This window comes from Mollisia scopiformis (assembly GCF_001500285.1).
Source record: "Mollisia scopiformis unplaced genomic scaffold LY89scaffold_19, whole genome shotgun sequence".
Taxonomy (NCBI): Eukaryota; Fungi; Ascomycota; class Leotiomycetes; order Helotiales; family Mollisiaceae; genus Mollisia; species Mollisia scopiformis.
Window position 1 is genome coordinate 693,456 of NW_017263599.1, and position 13,211 is coordinate 706,666.

The window sequence follows — 13,211 nt, forward strand, 5'->3', positions numbered from 1 at the left end:
CAGCCTTATGGATGAATCGAGTTCAGAAATTTCCCGGATCCAAACATCCACAAGGTTCGGGACGATCCTCGGGGAAAGCTTAACTCGGACCAGTGCTGAGCTTGGCGTGAGTCGACTTGGTTGTTGCAATCACTGGTGCAATAGGATAGTTGCCACCAGATAACTTGAAGAGACAGGGTGAGAATCGAAACGAGGTAAACGATTGAAACGTTCGAAAAATTCTATCTGCGGTGTACATTCTGACAGGTTCGTTGTCGATGATGTTGCCCAGCATTCCGCCCGCGAAATTGTCCCTGCTCTTGTTGGATACGCAGAGGCTTGGAAGTTCAAGATGCTCTCGAAATTCAAGTTCAGCGAAAAGAACTGCGAGTTAAGTCGGACAAGGTGCATTACGGGTGTAATAGTTGGTGCTGTTGAAGGACAGTGAACTCGAGGTAGAAAATGCTCGGCTAAATACACACCCGTGTGTATTTATCATGGAGGGGTAAATTTTACAATCGCTGAGCAACCAAATCTGCGAAAGCGATACAATGGAAGAAGACCGAGCTGAAGTTGATTTGGGTATCGCTGTTGACGTTGAGGAGAGACAGGAAGCAGAAGCACAAAGATTACCCAAGAGGCGATTCGTTGGGCGAAGACAAGTAGCAGAAGCAGCATCGAATGCTGAAGCGAATGGATCAACAGAGAACAGAGGCACAATTCAAGGCACGAGCGCATCCTCCATGAGCAACATGTACGAGTCATTCGCTGACATTGAATAGTCTCGAAATCGAGAAGAACGCCTCGGACTCTGAATCAAGTCCCTCCCGAAATTCTCAACGATCCAGAAATCAATGCCGCCATCGCTCTCCTTCCTCCGAACTACTCTTTCGAAATACACAAAACTATACATCGAATAAGGACAAATGGCTCAAAGAAGGTTGCTCTGCAGATGCCAGAAGGCTTATTGCTGTTTGCCACAACAATTTCGGACATTCTCACACAATTTTGCCCTGGTGTCGAGACTCTGATTATGGGTGATGTGACGTACGGAGCGTGCTGTATTGATGACTATACTGCGAGAGCTCTAGGATGCGATCTTCTCGTCCACTATGCGCACTCGTGCCTGATACCGGTCGATGTGACTACGATCAAAACACTATACGTTTTCGTGGATATCAGCATCGATACAGCGCATCTTCTATCAACACTGGAAAAGAATTTCTCGACAGGGAAGACTATCGCCATGGTTGGGACAATTCAATTCAATGCGACACTACATGGAGTCAGAGCACCTTTGGAAAAGGCAGGATACAATGTTCTGATACCTCAGATCTCACCTCTAAGTAAGGGAGAGATTCTTGGATGTACGTCGCCAAGACTAGATTCAACGGACGGCGTGGATATTATTCTCTATCTTGGTGACGGACGTTTCCATCTCGAAAGCGCTATGATACACAACCCTTCGATACCTGCCTATAGATACGACCCATATTCTAGGAAACTTACCCGCGAGAATTATGATCATAAGGAGATGCACACATTGCGGCGAGAAGCTATTTCTGCTGCTAAATCAGCAAAGAAATGGGGGTTGATCCTGGGATCACTCGGCCGACAAGGAAATCCACATACGATGTCAATGATTGAGCAGAAACTCGAAGGCCAGGGCATTCCGTATGTCAACCTGCTGTTGAGTGAGATCTTCCCGGGAAAACTTGCAATGATGGACGATATCGAGTGTTGGGTTCAAGTTGCATGCCCCCGACTGAGCATAGATTGGGGCTATGCTTTTCCCAGGCCTCTCTTGACACCATACGAGGCTTTGATTGTTTTAGGTGCCAATGAAGATTGGGATAAGGGGAATGGCGGAATTTATCCGATGGATTACTATGGGAAGGAGGGCCTGGGACGAACGAAGGATGCAAGGCTCATCGCGGCTACGGGTTGACACCCCTTCTTTCCGCCTAAAACTTATTCGCTCGACGAGAAAGCACAACATTCAGAGCCCCTTCAGAGTAGAAGCCTCTACCCGAGTTGCACTAACTGGAGGTTTGGCCTCGAAAGTCGCCAAGGATAAGCTGCGTCACTGCACATCTGATGAGCGTCCACAGATGCCAAAGCAAATCCCCAACACTACATATAAAAAAGGAGTTCTACAGAAATGATGTGCTCCCATATCTCTCATTATCTCGCAATGCCTTGGCACAAGAATATAAATTTTGTCCGTTGCATCATTCTTCCAACAACCAATCGCCATGTGAGTGCTTTTGTCGCTGGAGTTATATTGCTTATGTTATGTTGTACATCTATACACTCACTCAGCCAAACCAATACTCAGCCCTTGCCTTTAGGAAAAAATTGGTTCTTGCAACTGTGCCAAGTAGCACTATCTCATCATCTCAACTTTTGATTTTTAGTTTGGCCATTCAGCAATTGATTGACTATTGAGGTTGAATTACGGTGTTGTCAGCGCTTGACTACTGAAGGATGCTCATAGAAAATAGAGAACGAGTAATGCTCCGTGCTATTCTTCCATCGAATGGGTAGCTGTGAAATATCTCCAGCGTAGATTCGCTCAATGCTTTGGCTATGAATAGTACATGCTCGGAAAGAGCCACAAAGCAACGTCAGCTCTTAACTATTCAGCCCAGCGCGCACTCAGACACAGCATTTAATCGCACATGCAACTCCTGCAAGCAACCCACACATCTATGCAGAAGTCCTAACATCCCAGTGAGGTCTCCCGTCAAGACAATAAATGCATCTAGTATTCCATTCTCTTTTTTCCCTTCCTTTGAACTCGTAGCAAAGGTTAGCTGTCTTGCGGCCTTGTTTTCCGCATGTAAGTGGTATGTCTGGCCCCCTCCAACCTCAAGAGTATGCTATGAAGCAGATTCTGCACATGATTGTTTGACATCTTATGATGATGTTTTACCAGCGGTTGATGTCTGGGAAGCTCTTATTTTCTTTACACATCTTTGGATTCTACGATTATGAGAGATCGTGATTGTTTGAAATCTTGTGGTTGTGTGTGGTGATCTTGAATCAAGATTCAGACTTCGCAAAATGTGTTGGAATCAACACTTGGTCAGATCATTGGAGTGGGTTGAGATTTCCTATACGTTCAATTTTATCATGACTGGAGACTCTTTTTCGGTAGTGACGACACCTTCATAGCATCACAACCCCTAGCCCTCCCAACGAAGCTGTATTAAGGCACCTGTTTACTTTGCGTGTAGGCACGTGACTAGGCTCACTTGGAGCGATTGCACACAGGTCTGGGTACCTGCGTTAGTTGCGAGACCCAGAGCCTCAAAGATCCACGATATCGCTGGGTTGATCCCGCTGTGTCATCCTCTGTGGCTGGCCGATTCACTCTTCTGACCGGCCAACTGTTCAAGGGTGGGATGAGTGGGGTGAATTGCCCGAGATATGTTCATGACTTGTCTCGAGTCTACGCTAAGTTATTTTAATCAACTTTCTCTTCTTCTTGCCATTTTTTTGTCTTCCTCATATTCCGATTTCGAATCAAGAACAACTCAAAATGACTCGAAGCCTGAGAATCGGAGTTGACGTTGGCGGGTGGGTTTCCTTCCCTTCAATGATGTATTATACTTACAGGGGCATCTAGAACAAACACAGATGGAGTCATCCTCGACCCATCCCGCTCCTCGGAGCCTGATCGAGGGATAGTAGCCTGGCACAAAGCTTCAACAACAGGCAACCCCAGCGATGGAATCAACAACGCCATTACAGCCATGTTTGATGAATCCAAAATCGATCCTGGAGAAGTAGCAAGTGTCACTATCGGGACAACCCACTTCATCAATGCCGTTATTGAACAAGATCAAGCTCGACTAGCCAAGGTAGCGATTATGCGTCTTTGTGGACCTTTCTCGAAAGGTGTTCCACCTTGTATCGATTGGCCTGCAAAACTTCGAAACCTCATCCGAGGCTATTACTGCTTAGTAGATGGAGGACTAGAAGTTGACGGCAACCTAATATCCGACATCAACGAAGAGCAAATCCGTCGAGAAGCAGAAATCATAAAAAGGAAAGGAATCAAAAGCATCGTCATAAACGGGGTTTTCAGCCCCGTCGACATCCACTACAAACAAGAAGAACGCGCCGCAAAAGTCATCAAGAGCATCTACCCAGAAGCAGACATCGTCCTCTCCAAACAGGTCGCCAACCTCGGTTTCCTCGAACGCGAAAACGCCGCTATCCTAAACGCATCCATCCTCCCCTTCGCTCGCAAAACTATCACATCCTTCCAATCCGCAATCTCAAAACTCAACCTCAAATGCCCCGTCTTCATCACCCAGAACGACGGCACCCTCCTGCTCGCCACTGCAGCCGCTGCACTCCCTATCCGCACTTTCTCCAGCGGTCCGACGAACAGTATGCGTGGCGCTGCTTTCTTGACGCAAAATTCGATCAAGGAGTCGATGATGGTGGTTGATATCGGCGGCACCACGACAGACGTTGGTCTCTTGCTGGCGAATGGGTTTCCGAGACAGGCGGCGGCGTTTAGCGAGATTTCCGGGGTGAGGACGAATTTCTCGTATCCGGATGTGCGGAGTGTAGGTCTGGGTGGAGGCTCGATTGTGAGGAGAGATTCTGACGGAAAGTTGAGGCTGGGGCCGGAGAGTGTGGGGTACCTGCTACCCGAGAAGGCGATTTGCTTTGGTGGGGATGTGGCGACGGCTACGGATTATACGGTGCTTGGGGATGAGAAGGTTAACATTGGGAGTAGAGAATTGGTAGTTGAAGCGGGGCTTGAGGGGAACTTGAAGGATTTGAAGGACTTGGTGAAGAGGATGTTGGAGAGGGCTATTGATAATATGAAGACGTCTGCGGAGGATATTCCCGTGCTGTTGGTAGGAGGAGGGGCGATTATTGCTCCTGATGAGTTGGCTGGAGCTAGTAAGGTGGTGAAGCCGGAGTGGTCAGGAGTCGCCAATGCCATTGGAGCTGCTACGGCACGAGTTAGTGGGATCATTGATACCATTGAAAATACCGAGACCAAGACCTCGTCTCAGGTTATGGAAGACGTTTCAAAGCGAGCGGTAGAGAAAGCTATTGAGGATGGCGCCAAGGCGGACACGGTGCAGGTCGTTGAGATGGACCATCTCCCATTACAGTATATTGCCAACAAATCTCGATTCATTGTCAAGGCTGTGGGAGACTTTGATTTCTCTAGACAGATAGCTGGCGTTGAAGAGGCAACGACTGGGACCACTGAACAGGATGGGATGGCTGAGTTCGCAAAGGGCTCGTCTACCACTGATCACACTTTGAAAGAGGTGATAGATGCTCCAGAGATTGATATTTCATCGTATCGGCCGAAGATTGTAGGTCGAGAATGGATCATCTCCGAGACAGATCTTGCGTGGATCAGTACTGGCTGCTATATTCTTGGCACTGGTGGCGGAGGGTCGCCATACGGACACATGCTTCGATTACGGGAGATTATGCGTAGTGGTGGTGTGGTCAAAGTCATCTCTCCTGACGACCTGAAAGATGAAGACCTCGTAGCTTGTGGTGGAGGCAAGGGATCTCCTACCGTATCTATCGAGAAACTTCCGGGAGACGAGTAAGTCTTGGTCCCTCTCTACCAAAGGTGATCCACTGACAATAGAATAGAATGATACAATCCCAAACCGAACTCTACAACTTCATGAAAGTCCAACCAAACGCTGTAATCGCCCTCGAAATCGGTGGTGGCAACGGCCTCCAAGGTATGATCCTTGGCGCATCAACAAATATGAATCTCCCCACCGTCGACGGTGACTGGATGGGCCGCGCTTACCCCGTGGCTTGGCAAACCACTCCCGTCGTCTTCCAAGAAACACCCGTTTTCCTTCCTTCAACCATCTGTGATGGCAACGGAAGTGTAATGTTCATGACACAAGCGAAATCCGAACTCATGGTCGAGAAAGCATTTCGAGCAGCACTTTCGCAAATGGGGTCTCATGTTGCCTGTGCGAAGGCGCCAGTGACTGGGAAGAATACTAAGAGTTGGGTTGTTGAGCATACGATTTCGCTTTCTTGGAGAATTGGAAGGGCGGTTGCGTTGGCGAGGAGTGAGAATAGGATTGACTCTGTTGCGGAGTCTATCATTGCTGAAGCTGGAGGTGATGAGTCTGCGAAAGTTCTGTTCAAAGGGAAGATTGTGGGTGTGGAGAGGACGTTAAGGATGGGACATGTATATGGAGAGGTGATTGTTGAGGCGATGGATGTTAGTGGTGGGGAGAGAGCAGAGTTCCAGGGAAAGATGAAGATCCCGTTCAAGAACGAGAATATACTTGCTATCAAGGAGAATCCGGACAGCAGTGAGACGGTTTGTGGTTTTTCGCTTACTGGCGGCTTCTTGCTAATGAATAATAGGTCGTTGCTTCGGTGCCAGACCTGATTTGCGTCATCGATGCTCAGAACGGCGAGGCGATAGGCACTCCAGAATATAGGTATGGGTTACTGGTTCTTGTGCTTGGAATTGTTGCCTCTGAGAAGTGGACTTCGACTCCACGAGGCTTGGAGATCGGAGGTCCGAAGGGTTTTGGAATGGATGATGTGGAGTATAAAGCGCTGGGAAAGTTTCGCAAGCCCAGGAGTGTGATCGAGGAGTTTGCAACTTAGATCGGTATATCCGTGCGGCCTTTGGGATGGAGGTGGTGTTGAAGTATAAACGATTCGAGGTCGAATGCGACTTCCCTTTTCATCCACTTCCTGTCATCCTCATCCCAGAAATAATCGTCACAATGTTTACCACACCAAACAACCCACCCAAAAAAAAAACACACAGTCCAGGTCCAATGCGCAATCGACGCATTCTTCCTGATCAAACAAGAAATTTGAGAGAGTAGAGGCTACCAGTAATCATGTGGCCGAGGCTTGGACGAGATACTGCCAGTCGCGTTACCTTAGAGCAAGCCATCGCTATGGATATGTTATGCAGCCAGTGGAAGTTGCAGTCGAGGTCGCGAGGTGGACAGCCTGTATCACAGATGGAGGATGTCCGCAGATTTGAGCTCCAATACGGTGTCCCAGTGAATCGGTTGCACTTCTATGGTTTTGAAAGAACCCTTGCATGCGATCCGTTCTTCTATTACCACCAACATCCTAACGAAGCGGTGCTTCCCGATCTCCAGACCGCGAATCAGCTAGATTGGCAACCAACCGACGAAGAGCTTGAAAGTTATCTGCCGCATTGGTTCTAGAGTGCTTTGAAGAGGCTACAATAGGGTCTATAAGTCAGTATTCTTGTGATGCAGAGAGTAAATGGGATAGAGTGCGAATGCAATGGATTGACTTAGATTAGAAGATTTACTCAGATGAGGTGGTTTGGGGTGATGAATATGGAGAGCTAGAAGCATAAATGATACAGCATCTCTCAAACCTTTGCTTTCAGACTATCAAAAGTCCTGCAGGCCGAAGAGTACAGCAGTATACTTTTTGTTATTTTGAAAGTATGTTATTGTGATCTTGTAGGTGTAGAGTTATGGAGAAAGCATCAAGGCAAAGGACAAAAGCTTCGACGTAAAGGCAAATCATCGCTCTTGCCCAGATGACGAGGCTTGGTCTACCTAAGCTTTGGCACTCGTTCCTCTCTGTATCCAAAATGGCGAATGCGAGCGATAACCGATATTTTCTGTTCGCCTTGCCAGTTGCAGCCAAAGACGCCCACGATCGGAGTCAAATGCGCTAACGAACAGTCAAAGCCAGTCATAGATCGAAAATTCCAAAGCCATGAAACCTCAAGTCTCTTGTTAACGTCTCTATCGAAAAAAATACCTTCGTCTATTCGACTACTACGAGGATTAAGATTTGATATCCAGGGCTAGAGATTATCCTCTTTGCAACTAGAGCTATCGTATCTGACTTGCGCTTTAGATATTCAACGCAAAGCAAACCCAACCAAGTATGGCAAACAACAACAAGAATGCCGGTTTTGGTGGTGCAACTCCTCTGCTTGGATCTGGCGGTAAGAGCAAGACAGCTAAAGCTCCAGTTACATCGCCACCAAGCTCCAGCAATGCAGTGATCGCCGAATACATCGGACCACTAGATCCCAGACGCCACTTCGAGTCATTGAGACAACTGGTTTGGCTCGATGCAGCCCTCAACGAGCACGAATACCTTAGGCAAGAGTTCAACCCCGAAGGCATTGAATTATTCGAGCAGATTGCTTCGGAGTTTAATAAGGTGTTCCACTTCCACCCACAGAATGAAGTCGTCTCGAAGTTCAGCCAGCTGCTTCGAGCAGATCCTACATTCTATGCCAACTACTTCCCAGAGGAGCGCATGTTCCATGAAGTTCCTGGACTTTCTGGCCTCCCGAATATCCAGAACGTTGATTGGAACTACAGGGGATATTGAAATATTAGTGGAAAGGGATTGAGATTGAAAGGTGACAATGATCGACGGGGACTGGGACTTTAGGAAGTAGCATAATGCATGACGATGGTTCTTTACAAACAGTAAATACTGTAAAGACTGTGAAATAAGATAATAATGTCCCAGACTTTGTGTGACAATATAAGTGGGCCAAGTGGAAAGTAAAATACTAGAGTAAAGTGGTGCAAGAAAGATGTGACTTCTTATCTATCTTGAAGATCTTGTCTCCCCACTTATACTGGCTTAAATTGTCTTACATGTTTAGAACAATATTATCTTATATTCTAATTCCAGTGGAAAAGGGGCTTGGTAGAGAGCTTTCAGGTAGATAAGCGAGTCACGTGCTCGCGGCTTCTGAATTGCGTCGAGACCTGTCAGTGCATTATATGCCGCAATGTATTGCTTTAATATTAGCCTCATTGGTTTCCGAAGAATGGACCCGCGCCTCGTCGGCTTTAAACATCACCGGAAAAGATCAGACCACCATCGGCTGTCAGATCACATGCCGAGACAACCGACCCACACGTGAACGTCAAAGATTCTATAAGATTTCCATTCCGCAATTCGAGTTCAAAGAACACCATACGAATACATCCAATTCACAGTCTCATATTCTCGCCATAACTAAACCCAAGGGGGCAAATTAGATCACCCACCACTATTAAATCAACTTGAGATATCCAAATCGAGATGCCCAACAATCAGGGAAAACAAATCGTGTTTGAAGCAATACGCCCCGTACTTGTCGACGCGCGGGGTACATCGAAATCTTACATGGCCATATACAGTGTCATGAAAGAATTCTCTCACCGCAATCCCGAGTCCATGATCGAGCTCCTGATTCACAATTCCAAAGGCATCCTACACGACATCTCGACCTGGTGCGAAGCAACCGGCAATGAGCTGATCAATTCGGAAGTTGGAAGCGATGCAGGAGATGAGGACATGCACGTTCTCATTCAGAAAGGTGTTCAAGCTGGAAGTGATCAAGAAGGCGAACGGCAGAAGGAGAAGAAAATGATAGTCATGATCTCAAGTTCGGATCTGGATTTTGTGACTGCTCCTTTCGACAGAGCACTTGCGGGGAAAGTGCTCGGAATGGAGGTCAGTGTTATCTTTGAAGGTGCTGGAGTCAAGCTATTGCAGAATGGATATCGGGCAACTCGCTCGGGATTGTTTGGGGCGTTCCGGACATCGGGTGTGGAATGCAATTTGAGAGACTCCGGGTCACCAATACCATCAGAAGCGATTGCTATGTTGGCTGAGATGGACGCCAAGTTCTATGTCTGTGGTCTGTCGATGGAAGCTCATGGTGTGCGGCAAGAGGAGTTGCTGGTTGAGCATTCTGTGGTTGCTTCCACTGTTACTTGGGTCGAGATGTTAGCTCATAGCGATGTCAATGTGTTCTCACGGGCAAAGCTCGAGACAGCTTGACCTGGAAGAATCAAGTAAATCGAAAAAGGAAGTTCACTCAGAGATGATGGTTGATATGAAACCATAAGACTCGATTGTTTGCCTGTGGTGTATAAAAAGCGAAAATCCAATTTCCAGCTAAAGGAGGATACTGAAAATCCAAAAGAGCAGTGAATGGAGCCAGATGAGATTGCAAAATTGTCGTAGACTAAGCCACAAACTAACAAATGTACACTCTGCAAGCTAGAATCATATATGCCATTCTCTCCCGCCTTCAATATCCCATCTGCTCGCGTGTAGCTAGACACTTCTTTGTACTAAGATTGCAAATATCGTCTTGGAAGGGGGACAGGGGTCGAGGTAGGTGCTGCCGACGAGGTTGTAACTCCAACCAGCCCAGCACAGGCTGTTGCATTCATATCCTAGACCAAGCCGTTAGGACAGACTCCATCGGATTTAGAGGGCGTCAGATGTGGAGAGATATTCTTACAGTGCAGCATTCTACATATTGAAATAAACATGAACCGCCGCTGCCGAAAAAAGCACCTTCAAAAAAGCACGATTAGCAGTGACATTACATCGCTCGGTCCCAATGAAGTGATGGAACAAAGTATGAGATAGACATACAGGCAAACGCTGCTTGAGACTCGCTGAAGATGCCTAACAACCCTTTGGGACAGCAAGCTAGTAGGATAGCTGGAAGATATGGACATGATTCGCTTGCTGATACACTTGCAGCGAACATGGCAATGATGGTTGCGTTAAGAATATTCATCTTCGATTTGGGTAACGAGATGCTGTGAATAGGAATCTAACTTGGGGGGAGTTGCGTGTTATATAAGCGCAGCACAGACACAGACTTACAAGTCTGTACGACTCCCTTCGCCGGATCACCAAAGTTTTCGAGGTCTGTGTGACGTTGATTTACACAATGTGGACGTATTGATGTCACAGAAGCGATAAATAATTACTCGATGCGACCATGTCTGCCGGAGGTGGGAAAGTCTAGCCCAGTGCCAAGATGTAACAAATCTGATACTATTCTGGTCCGCATCGCTCTCAACCATCCAATTCCAATTCGATAATAAGCCCCTCATAAGTCATTCTCCCTCTGATAACATACCAAATAACCGCAAATAGAGTGGTTGCTCCAAACATTAGCACACTCATATTCATTGTTTGCGGTGTCGGATTAACTTCCGGTGGCCAGAAGCTAAAGAACACTGTCACAGCCAGAAATGCGCAGGACATGAAATTGATGAATGTTCCGACTGCGCCGCGCAAATGCCATGGGCCCCAATTGAGTTCTGGTACAGAGTTCTCGTCGCCAATAATGATCTGCTGAGACACCGGCGTGTTGTAGGACATATAGCGTGTGCATCGCCGCCACAGTAGTAGCGCGCAAACGATGAAATAAGAAAGCAGGAGAGAAGAGACTGTAAGCGAGACAATATCGTTGAAGACAATCGGCCCGGCGAGATTGAGCAAGGCGAGGAGGCAAGAAATGGCTACCGTGACCCCTATGGCATTCATTGGTATGTGGTTCTTGCCATCAACCTAGGAGGTCATGTGTTAGCGTCACTGAAGAGTCGAAGCATTCGTCCTTACTTTGATCAGAGTCCTCCATCCTGGCACCCCACGATCTCTGGCAAACGCCCAAAGCATGCGAGAAGTTGCTGCCATGATACCGATAGCGGCGAATACTTGCATTAGAAGAAGGATTACGCTCATGATCATCGAGCCAGCCACCGATTGGGTAGTTTGCAAGAAGATTGCAATGAACGGGATTCCAATCGGCGAATTGAGAGCCGCATCGAGATCATCAGCACACAGCGTCGTCGCAATTAATGCTGCGAGTCCGAGCACACCATTGAAGGTAATGGAGATAAACATGCTCTTCGGGGAGACTTTGGCTGCGTTCCGTGTCTCCTCTGCCATGTGAATAACGGAATCTGACCCTAAGAAGTCAAAGACAGCACCATTTAGGATCGTCATGAATGCTAGCCCCTGAGTTGGCCATCCACCTTCATTGCCGAAGGTCGTGAAGATGACTTTAGCATCTGCATGATTGGATAGATATATCATCGGTACCAAAATGGCAAAGAAGCCCACAACATGCAGAATCATGCCAAGGGCTTCTACATGGGGGAGGAGATTGCCTAATATGGTATTGAAGAAGACTTTACTATGAGTCAGTTTGATAATGTACTCAGGTGGAATTCCCACAAACCAGAGAACGCCACCATGGCCCAGACCAACAGCACACCCTGCCAAAGTGTGGGCGAGGAAGTTGAATGTGCCAGAACAGTAAGGCCCTGAATGAGAGTTGCGCAAATGTATAATGTCGATGCGGTAACAGCTTGCCAGCCAATCAGGGTAATCCATCCTATTTTGTGAGTTCGATAGACTCTCGACACAACCAGCCATGACATGACTTACCTGTGATATAACTCAAAAACTTTCGATATGACTTTGGAGCAAGCATGGCAACCCAATAATATTGTCCTCCGCTAGTTGGCGCGCTAGAAGACGGTAAGTTTCTTATCTAGGATGCTGAATACCAGCATACATTGATGTCATTTCCCCTATTGTTGTGAACACACAAAGCATACCCGCCCATACTAATACGAATGAATAGATGGCACCTGCAGGTCCGCCACTGGCTCATTGATTAGCTTCCATCTAGTGTCCGTACTCTCTGGATCTTACTTTGGAAGGCAAAGTTCCAGAGTACTGCAAAACAGTTAGCATGAGCAAGTCCCGTGGTTGTATATGGAAAAGGCCTACAAGAATGTTGCTTCCCAAGTGATGATCACAGTACAAGCAAAACTCAGAATAGGCAGGAAGGTGAAATTCCGCTGTTTCGTGTCAGACATTTATTTGGTCACTTATCGAGGCTCCAGTGACAAACCTTAAGTACCTGTCGTTTTCCCAAGCGCGCCAAGTCTGCTGCGTCTCTCGTTGCGATCCTTTCTTCTCTCGATTTGTCGATCGTTGTGTCTTGCTCCAGCTCGTTGAGCCTGGTTCCTGGATCTGACAATTCATACGACTCGCCGGCCGTTGTTGACCGAAAGTCAGGAGTGCGGAACATTTTGACTGTGAAAGGAACAAATTCAACAGTGTGATGTGGGTGGACTCAAGAATTCAGCGCCCTTTTAGCAGCAGCGCGAGGTATTCCCTTTCTGTGTTAGACTACAGACCCAGAGCCACGGTTGAAATGCCACAGCCTGCGTTGCGTGCCAGAAGGACAAATGCTGACGGTGTCGCATGCAGTAAGTTCTCAAGTATCACAGCATATCATGAATATCCTTTCAATCTGAAGGAGGTAAAGATAGTCATTCCTAGGATCCTGCATATGCGAGGCCTTCTACCTCAGTGCAAGTGGACAAAAAGGGCAGGGATTGATATTTCACAACACCCAT

At 47.2% G+C, this 13,211-nt stretch overlaps 7 protein-coding genes across 7 annotated transcripts; 5 read left to right on the forward strand and 2 right to left on the reverse strand.

Moving 5' to 3' along the window:
- The first annotated feature begins 307 nt into the window (after window positions 1-307).
- Window positions 308-2,034, forward strand: LY89DRAFT_158125 (diphthamide biosynthesis protein-like protein 1). Its single transcript, XM_018205468.1, has 2 exons — window positions 308-705; window positions 762-2,034. Exons 1-2 carry the CDS (start codon window positions 531-533, stop codon window positions 1,925-1,927), a joined length of 1,341 nt encoding a protein of 446 aa, XP_018067760.1. The 5' UTR covers window positions 308-530; the 3' UTR covers window positions 1,928-2,034.
- LY89DRAFT_158126 (uncharacterized protein) lies at window positions 2,035-2,443 on the forward strand. The gene has a single exon (XM_018205469.1). It carries the CDS (start codon window positions 2,141-2,143, stop codon window positions 2,387-2,389), a length of 249 nt encoding a protein of 82 aa, XP_018067761.1. The 5' UTR covers window positions 2,035-2,140; the 3' UTR covers window positions 2,390-2,443.
- A 1,080-nt stretch (window positions 2,444-3,523) lies between these two features.
- Window positions 3,524-6,618, forward strand: LY89DRAFT_699251 (hydantoinase-like protein; the record flags this gene model as incomplete). The annotated part of the gene is made up of 4 exons (XM_018217042.1): window positions 3,524-3,561; window positions 3,611-5,575; window positions 5,626-6,322; window positions 6,370-6,618. 4 exons carry the CDS (start codon window positions 3,524-3,526, stop codon window positions 6,616-6,618), a joined length of 2,949 nt encoding a protein of 982 aa, XP_018067762.1.
- A 1,284-nt stretch (window positions 6,619-7,902) lies between these two features.
- On the forward strand, window positions 7,903-8,358 carry LY89DRAFT_737391 (uncharacterized protein; the record flags this gene model as incomplete). Its single annotated transcript, XM_018220246.1, has 1 exon — window positions 7,903-8,358. One exon carries the CDS (start codon window positions 7,903-7,905, stop codon window positions 8,356-8,358), a length of 456 nt encoding a protein of 151 aa, XP_018067763.1.
- Window positions 8,359-9,009: 651 nt separating this feature from the next.
- On the forward strand, window positions 9,010-10,056 carry LY89DRAFT_687533 (uncharacterized protein). Its single transcript, XM_018215519.1, has one exon. It carries the CDS (start codon window positions 9,067-9,069, stop codon window positions 9,808-9,810), a length of 744 nt encoding a protein of 247 aa, XP_018067764.1. The 5' UTR covers window positions 9,010-9,066; the 3' UTR covers window positions 9,811-10,056.
- LY89DRAFT_158146 (uncharacterized protein) lies at window positions 9,959-10,693 on the reverse strand. The gene is made up of 3 exons (XM_018205470.1): window positions 10,417-10,693; window positions 10,280-10,335; window positions 9,959-10,211 (listed from the first exon to the last, which is right to left on the reverse strand). The coding sequence occupies exons 1-3, from the start codon at window positions 10,562-10,564 to the stop codon at window positions 10,107-10,109; spliced, it is 309 nt and encodes a 102-aa protein (XP_018067765.1). The 5' UTR covers window positions 10,565-10,693; the 3' UTR covers window positions 9,959-10,106.
- A 155-nt stretch (window positions 10,694-10,848) lies between these two features.
- Window positions 10,849-12,935, reverse strand: LY89DRAFT_651602 (choline transport protein; the record flags this gene model as incomplete). Its single annotated transcript, XM_018212171.1, has 8 exons — window positions 12,701-12,935; window positions 12,577-12,647; window positions 12,499-12,522; window positions 12,359-12,448; window positions 12,229-12,311; window positions 12,020-12,175; window positions 11,398-11,969; window positions 10,849-11,346 (listed from the first exon to the last, which is right to left on the reverse strand). Exons 1-8 carry the CDS (start codon window positions 12,878-12,880, stop codon window positions 10,849-10,851), a joined length of 1,674 nt encoding a protein of 557 aa, XP_018067766.1. The 5' UTR covers window positions 12,881-12,935.
- Window positions 12,936-13,211: the final 276 nt, after the last annotated feature.